Raw genomic sequence first — 8,672 nt, forward strand, 5'->3', positions numbered from 1 at the left:
GTTATTCCTCCTCCTTCCGGGGCCGGCGTTTTAACCGTATCCCTCACGGCTCGAAAGGGAGTGCCTTGAACACTAGGCCACGCACCCATGCTTGCCCATGAACTGAACTGAAGCACGTGAATGCGTTCTGCCGACGATGCAAAAACATTGGGAAGCAGTAAACTTGCAATGGGTGCTTCAATAAAATATTTATTGTTGGCGGACTAAAAGCGATTCACTGGACAACGCGTACGGTCGATATCAGGAGTTGTAGATTTAAGGAAAATTCCGACTTCGAGAAAATTGAATTCCTAGAACGCTTTTCCATATTCGCGGGGCAGTCCTTACGCTGGGTCGTTGTACACGATGACGAACGCTGGAAAGAACACGAAGGACCCCATGCGGATTCACCCGAAAACAGCGTTGTGGAACGGCCTCTACCTAAAAAGAAAGAAAGAAAGAAAGAAAGAAAGAAGAAAGAAAGAAGAAAGAAAGAAAGAAAGAAAGAAAGAAAGAAAGAAAGAAAGAAAGAAAGAAAGAAAGAAAGAAAGAAAGAAAGAAAGAAAGAAAGAAAGAAAAACGAACAAAAAATAACCAGTACGTCAGGCACGCCCACGCCAAGTTTCGCTTGCACCCACTGCCCCGATTGGGGAAGGTATACCTTGAATTTTTTCAAACACATTAGGGTCTAGGTTGACTAAATTAAATCCATTGCTGAAGCCAAGGCAGCTGAATAAAAATTACACATCATCTCCCCCTACCGGCAACCATGGTGAGATGCGAAAGCATCACGGAGGGTGCGCATCGAGTTTCCGTTTCTCTTATGTGACTTATGAGACGGTGGCTGTCGAGGCGTTTGAATTACCGCTTGCCGACGCTGACGTTTACGTTCGGCTTCCCGAGCCTTCCTCAAGTCCGCGGTGGTGGCGCTGCCGCTGCAACTAGCGCCGACGTTGTTCATAGCGTTTCGCACACGGTTGCACAGAAAGAGAATGATGGAACACAGCGAACGCGCGATTTCGCAGCCTCGCAGCTTCGAGATTCACTTGCCGGCGTTGCCGTTTACGTTCAGCTTCGCGAGCGTCCATAGCGCCATTGCGGAGGAGAGTGCAACGGGACCGAGCGCACGCCGCATTTTATACGAGCGCACAGCTGTGGCGGAGAGAGAGAGAGAAACAAGAGAGGAGCAACGAAGCGGAGGCAGCGCTCACGCGAAGAGAGGGGGAGCGTTGGCGCATACGCAGTATGGGTGCGGACGCCGCAGAACGGACACTGCCCGAGCATAAGATGCTTTCGCATCTAAAAAATTCTAAGCGTGGCTTTACTATCGCAAACATCAATGGAAGTGGAGCTGAGGGAAAGTCTCAGCGAAGAAATTTGTACACCGAAAAAATGCGTCAAGGAAATACCGGGCGAGAAAGAGGCCCGCCAGGTGAGAGCGCGCCTTTTACTAGTGAGTACTGACGTCATTACTAACGACATACCACATGCGCTAAGAGCGACTGCGCACTGGCTCGGCTCACGCTGAAGCAAAGTTTGAGATTGGGCTAGTTGGTGAACTCCGCCCTGCCATCTGTCTACCCGCTTATACTCTCCGCTCACCTCCCTCCCCATGACCCTCGCCTCATTCACTCCTTGCATTTACACTACAGGGCTCTACTACGCTTTATTCTCTCCCTTCCTCCTCGCCCTTGCTTCTATTTTCTAACTCTGCTATGCTATTTTAAAACCGATAAGCACACGAAGACGACACACAGCTAGTGTGTGTCGTCTTCTTGTCCCCGCCTTCGTGCGTTTACCGGTTTCAAAATGCCAATGTACCAACTAGCCAGTGGCGTAGCCACTGGCTAGCTGGGGGGGGGGGGGGGGGGGCACACCGGCCCCGTGCCCCCCACCCCCGACATTTTTTTAATGCGAAGCATTTCTTAGTCGCACCTGCGGCGTCGGCCGCCGTCCACACCCCCACTGCGCATGCTCGGCTCGTCTCGTGCCGGCAGCAGGCCTCTCCTCTCCCTCCCTCCCTCCTCTCGATCGAACGCGGGCGGTGTATAAGCGGCAGAGCGCGTGTTCGGAATTCAGTCAAGGGCGTCTTTACTTGGATTTCGCTTGACTTGACGCTTTGCTTGACTCGAGTAGATGCGATGGAAGCAACAGTACCTTCAATCAGCGTCCCACCACTCGTTGAAGGCAACGTTACCCCACCCTCGCCGTCATAAGCTTGCGTAGGGTTCCCCTTTCGGAGGGGGGGGGCGAAGGCGCGTCGCAGCGCCCGCCTCCCAATTATGTCAAAGTATGGTGCTGACATTGCGCCCCCCCCCCCCCTTGAGTCGGAGCGCCCCCTCCCTATTATGTCAATGTGGGCTGACTTTACGCCCCCCCTCTTAGGTGAATAGGGGGGCCGCCCCCCCCCCCCCCCTGCCCCCCCTGCGCGCACGCCTATGCTCACCGTCGTCGGCGTCAACAAGAGCAAGCAACGCAGAAGACAAGGCTGCGAAGAGACGAGCATACGACGCTGCAGAGGCATAGCCAGAAATTTTTTTCTGGGGGTGGTTCAACCATATTTTATGTATGTTTGTGCGTTTGTATGTGCGCGTGTATATATACGCAAGCAAAACTGAAAAAACCCCCCTGGCTACGCCCCTGCGACGCTGAACGCAAGCGTTTGAAGCGAGCTGCGGACCTGGAACTTCGTGCACGAGAAGCTGCTGCGAGACGGCAGCGACGGGCTGCGGATCCTTCACTCGGGGAACGAGCAGCAGCTGCGAAACGGCAACGACGGGCTGTGGATCCTGAACGTCGTGCTCGAGAAGCAGCAACCCTTAGTGAACGTCGAGCAGCGGATCCATCACTCGGGCAGCGCGACGCTTCTGCGAAACCCAATTACGCAACATTCACGCGATACCCCCACCACTCTGCGACGCATTTACTCGAGTTCCTCCCGTGGGAAGATGGGGGCGACATTTTTTTTTTGCCATGCTATATATACAGAGCACAAATTGACACTCGACCACACTTACCTGCCCGGACCCTACGTCGGATAAAAGGCGTGCCCCCCCCCCCGAAAAAAATTTCTGCCTAGACCACAGCAACTAGCTCGGCCCAGCCTCTCAATCTGCTATGCTAGGCTTACACTCCCGGCTATGCTTTACCCAAAGGACCCCTGACACTAAAATTAAAGCCTCGAGTTGTTTGTATTGTTTGACTTTCCTGTATACGGGAGCACTTCTGACCGTTTATTAGTGGCGAACATTGCGTTTAAGATACCTTAATTTGGTTTTAAAGCAAGCGTGAGTGCTCATTTGAGTTGGCTGCACCTCGCGACATTCTGTTATGACGTAGATCGAGGCCCCGCGTGACGTTCCACGAGTAAAGCAAGTATTGTGGACGTCAGAAGGTTTGCGGGGTGCACACAATAGCACGACTGGCACCCGGCGAGGCCTATTGTTCCTCACCCTTCTCGCTCTGTTCTCGGGCTGCTCTCGAGGTAGTTTTCGTGAGGGGACACGCGCTTCAAATCCTCGGGGGATAAAGGCGGAGCCTAGTGACGTCAGCACGCGAGGTGAATCCCTAACTAATGTCCCCTAAGAGACCCGACATGCTAGCACGTCACGCTCCAAACATTAAATTCAAACGCGGAATTACTGCATCCACTCAATTTCAGGTACATAAACGCTTCTAGTTTGCAACAACAATGCGACGGAGGCGCGTGAAATACTCTCTACTTGCTAAAATCGCCCCACTACACGCTTGAAAACACAGTGATCCGTACCTATCGCCAGAAAAGCGCTGCCGCCGCTGGACCCTTTGGGCGGGGCGCGAAGGCGAAAAGGTCACGTGTCGCCAACCGACCTATCGCAGGGCGCGGCGGCTGGATCAAGACCTTTCGCTACTTTTGAAACGTAGAGGGACTTTAATCGCTTTAATGTCCCCCACTCACACGGACGGGCCGAACAGAGGGGGAGACCAGTGTTACCAGACTACTCTTGTGGCTTGTACCGCCCGTTTCACCAGCTGCTGACGACGAGCTGCAGATGGCTCCAGGTGCAGACTGGACACCCACTGCCGCTCTCTGCAGGAGCAAGTGCAACAATGTGGCCAAACAAGAGCCTGAAATTCCGCCATATCCCCCACCGCCGGGGGATCGTTTGTCCTGTCGGAGAAAAGGTCCCCGTCTCCTCCGAGGAGTCACTCGCGGGGGCGTCGCGCCCACTCACTAATCCGTGACATCGCGGTCACGTGATCCGCGACGTGATACACCTATAAGGGGTAAAGGAAAGAAGATGACTCTTAGGGGCTCCTTTGTCTTTGTTACACACAATATTAATGAGCTGTAACAGAAAATAACGCCAAGGTCTCTGTAGTGTTTAGAATATAAATGTGAAGAAAGTAAAGTGGATGAAAAGATAACTTGCCGCCGGCAGGGACCGAACCTGCGACCTTCGAATAATGCGTCCAATGCTCTACCACTGAGCTACGGCGGCGGTCATCCTCCCGTCCACTTTTTGAGTTATATATGTGCACTTAAACCTAGGAGTGTTAGTCAGCGCCGATCGCAGCCATGGCGGCGAGTGCGGAACACTCTTTTTTTCTGCCTGTTGGTGTCACGTAGCACGTGATCTTTTACGAGCCGGCAGCTGACCATTAATCTTTCGCATACTACCTGAAGGCATCAAGTCTGCCAGAATGAGACTCTCGCTATGCATGAAGGAGGGATATGTACCGTGTGACAGGGGTATAAATGTAAGCATGTGGGTGTTCTCTGCATTTCACCCCCATTGAAATGCGGCTGCCGTGGCTGGGAATTGAACCCACTTGTTCATCTTCCCTTGTGGCGCCGTTTCAGCAGTATGAATTGAACCCAAGCCCTCGAGCTTAGGCGCTAAGCTACAATGGTGGGTCTAGCCAGTCATTGTGATGGTGTCAGCCCAGTCCCCGTTACTCTGTTGCTGGGACACATTCACATTTCACAAAACTGTCCATGCCTACACTTCGTTGAGCATTTCACATGCCCTAGCCAGAGTGAAAAGATTTTGGCTGATAACAAGTTTAATGCAATTCACACATTACACCAATATTTTTGTTTAATGCTTAAAGAGTTCTACAACTCTGTGAAAAGATAAAAAAGTGAAACACACCAGCTTTCATGCGAGCACATGAAATTCTGCTTGTGCTTGCGTTTTGCTGTCGACCAAAACATCGGGCAAAAAGCTTTAAAATTAGGGCACACGTCAAGCCTGACACATCGTCTTCGAATGCTAAAAAATAAAACACCTTCACATAAATAAATAACACAAGTGTATCAGTAGCTGCATAAGTCAATCTTGCTTTACACAGAAAACACATAAGAGGTGATGTTCTAGAAATGGCTGTTTGGAGGTAATGCTGCTAAGCAGGGCACAAAGGCTAAAACAGCAATCAATGCCATCAGAACACCTTGAAGCCGAGACTACATGACGGGGTGCACAGATATACGCACATAAATTCCAACATTCCGACACTGAGCGCTCTGCAAGTCAACATTACCGCGTCTGACTGACTGCCAAGCAGCTCACATGGACGATGACATAAAAAAAGTGTCCGACAATCATCGCCGAACCTCTAGACCGCTTCAAATTGGTACCAGCATAAATACCATTGTACCAAGGTGGTGGCAGTCCTTGCATTTCAGCAATACAACAATGGCCAAGCAGAAAGCAGCCTTCACTAAAGCTGGCTGATGGGGAGGCAACCTCTCAACACATAAAACAACGCGTAGCCCCGAATTTCATGCCACAAGTAGCTAAGATCAAGTTGTACAGCAGTTCATTTAGCCACGTGCAGCCAAAAGCTTAAGCTCATTGCAGCCTTCAATCTTCAGCATAGCTCATCAGACAGTGCCATGCACTAATAAGCAGACGTAGCATTCTTTGTCGTGAGATGCTGGCCACTTTAAGGAAAGAAAATAATAAATTTCTTGCAGGTTACAGCTGTGTCCATAGAATCGACCGATTACGTTAGGGGACAGTTTATACTGCTTCAGGTCAAGACTAGAGCAAAGCCTCACAAAAGCTATTCGCGTTCTAATGGAGACTGCCTCAGCCAATCGGCATCCAGCAAAACTTAAAACTTCTGGAACACGCCACCCAGTAAATGAACGACCCCTAAATTTGGGAAGTGCTGGCAGATGAGCACTAGTGCTGATGAAGAGTTTGTCCAAAGCATTTCCACAGGTAATACTAATCTGGTTCGCCTTCAGCCAACTGAGCTGATCTTTAAAGTGTGCACCACCCTAGTCTTTCTTGAAAGAATTTGTCATAACTTCTTACAACTATTCAGGGGCAACTAATTCCAACCCTAAATACCTTTGTGACAGTGTCTATATTTTTCACATTTTTAACTTGCTACATCCGCCAACATGGCTACCACACTGCAATTCCGCACCAAGGTGAACTGGATTACATTCAATACCACTTTGACTGCAGTGGGTTGTTGCAGCATCACCTGGAATTTCTTGCAGGTGTGTATTTGTGAAAAAATTAAAATACAAATAAAGCAGTTACTCTTGCAAATTCTGGCATGAAACAATTCACACATCCTCTCACAAAGCACTTCGTACTGCTTAACAGTCACTAACCTGTAATTTTGTGCGCATCTTTCTTCTTTTTTTTTTTTAGTTACCAAAATAAACAAAAAGGTTGACAAGACACTTGCTGTTGCATATTCTGGTTCGAAAACTTCACCCCAAGCCCTCTGCAGAGGACTCAACACTGGAGCAAAAGTGCTCATGACTCGTATCACCATGCTTTTCTCATTCAGAAAAATAAAAAAAAAGGCATTTGCTGTTGCATAAGCTGTTCTGAAACTATTCACACGTAAAAACCTTTCACTGAGCACTTCGTACTTGAGCAACGCTGCTTATACGTCTCAACAATGGTCCCAAGCCACTGAATGTCAAAAGTCAACAGCCCACACCAACACGTCCGAAACAAGCGCGAGTTGTTACACCGGACCTTCCACTGTACATCGGCGTAGCAAAGACGCACTCCCAGGATGCTACATTCACTTCATCACAGGTAAGTGGAGTAAACATTCACGGAGAAAGCAAAAAAAAAAGACTGAGCTCGTAGCTCCATCGGTCGAGATTCCATTCTTAAAGGAACATGTCGGCCAGGTAGGAATCGAACTCTTCCTCCTGGCTCTTCTCTTCCTCGGCAGTGCTGGGTTTGCTCCAGACGGACTCTTCGGCATCTCTGGCGTCTTCTTTCTGATCTGCTGCGGGTTCGACTCTCTCACCCGCCACTTCGTCCATCTTGGCTCTCTTCTTCTCCGAGCCGCCTCCGTGCTTAGACGACAACCTCTTGGTCGTAACGTTCTTGGTGAGCTCCTTCCTCTGGAAACGGTAGTTGAGCTTGAACGAGCACTCCTTGCACAGCCTGAGCTTGACCAGGGCGTTCTTCTTCTCATTGTTCTCGAAGTAGGCGAAGTTGACCTCCCAGGTGCGCAGACCCGAGGCCTCCTTGCAGTGGCGGTCTCCGCAGCTGAACTGACCCTTGCCCGCGATCACCTCCTGTTCGGTGCGCCAGCGCATGGCGATCTTGTTCGCCTGGTAGTAGGTCAGGTCGCAGATGCAGTACTCCTTGAAGAGCTTGTCGTAGTAGCGCTTGGCCAGCTGCTTCTCCCACGTGGGAGGCTCCGCGTTGTCGTCCTCGTCGTCCCACAGGAACTGGTGGTTCTCGCGGATGACGTCGAAGTCAGTGCGGTCGCGACTCGTGTCTCGCTTCAGCTTGGACGTCGAGCCCGGGTAGCAGAGCAGGTAGTCGTTGATGAGCTTCTTGTGCCTCGTGTAGGCGTCCAGCGCGAGGAAGCAGTTACGCTCGCGCCGCTTCTCTTCGAGGCTGTACTCCTTGGACACCACGTCTCGGTGAGCCTTGGGCTCGCGTCGCGGCGGCGAAGGCGCGACCAGGTCCCTGCGGGAGGATCGGTCGTCCGCCGCGACGACCGACTCCGAATCCGTCTCGAAGTTGGAGTCATACTCGTTGCCTCCTCGGTGGCGAGCGAAGTCGACGACGCCGTCGCGTCCTTCCTTCTCCATGGCCAGCGTTTGCACAAACGTCCGTGAAATGTCAGGCGAGCAACGCACACAAACCTGTCAACGAGACGCCATGCGCGTTTCAAAAGACGCGCACAGGTGTGAGTTGACTGCAAACATTCAGCGCTGCTCTACATTAGCAACAGAAAGCCTGCAGGTACTCGACTCGTCACTTCCTTGGGCGTAAGTGGGCAACGCGACACGCTTCTTCAGTGACGATACTCGTTTTCACAACAGTCAACACAATCCCACAGTCGGCTGCTTCATACACCGGTCGGCAGTAATCACTGTTTTCCACGAGAAAAGCAGGTAGTGTTCGCGGATGACTGGTGCTCTAGAGAAGGGGCACTGTACCTTACTGACAAGGTAAGGGCACCGAAAATGCAGCATTCAAGTAAACTCCGAGAAAGTGTATTGTCCACGATGCAGCGCAGGCCAGCCCATCACGGCTGAAACCGAGATCACCGAGAGCAACGCCGAGAGGCCGAGAGCTCCGTCGGCTCCGTTGGCTGCGCAGGAACCAGTTGCGCATGCGCTAGGTGAAATAGCATGAATAGAGGAGAAATAACGTAGTACAAGAAGAAAGAGGGGCATCATAGATGCAAGGAAAAAATGACATCTGAGA

The 8,672-nt window shown here is 51.1% G+C and overlaps 1 protein-coding gene and 1 non-coding gene across 2 annotated transcripts; both read right to left on the reverse strand.

Moving 5' to 3' along the window:
- Window positions 1–4,388: 4,388 nt before the first annotated feature.
- Trnam-cau (transfer RNA methionine (anticodon CAU)) lies at window positions 4,389–4,460 on the reverse strand. Its single transcript has one exon. It is a non-coding gene; the product is annotated as a tRNA-Met (tRNA).
- A 556-nt stretch (window positions 4,461–5,016) lies between these two features.
- Window positions 5,017–8,547, reverse strand: LOC119372100 (protein FRA10AC1 homolog). The gene has a single exon (XM_037642559.2). It carries the CDS (start codon window positions 8,048–8,050, stop codon window positions 7,109–7,111), a length of 942 nt encoding a protein of 313 aa, XP_037498487.1. The 5' UTR covers window positions 8,051–8,547; the 3' UTR covers window positions 5,017–7,108.
- Window positions 8,548–8,672: the final 125 nt, after the last annotated feature.

Source organism: Rhipicephalus sanguineus, chromosome 10 (assembly GCF_013339695.2).
Source record: "Rhipicephalus sanguineus isolate Rsan-2018 chromosome 10, BIME_Rsan_1.4, whole genome shotgun sequence".
Lineage (NCBI taxonomy): Eukaryota > Metazoa > Arthropoda > Arachnida > Ixodida > Ixodidae > Rhipicephalus > Rhipicephalus sanguineus.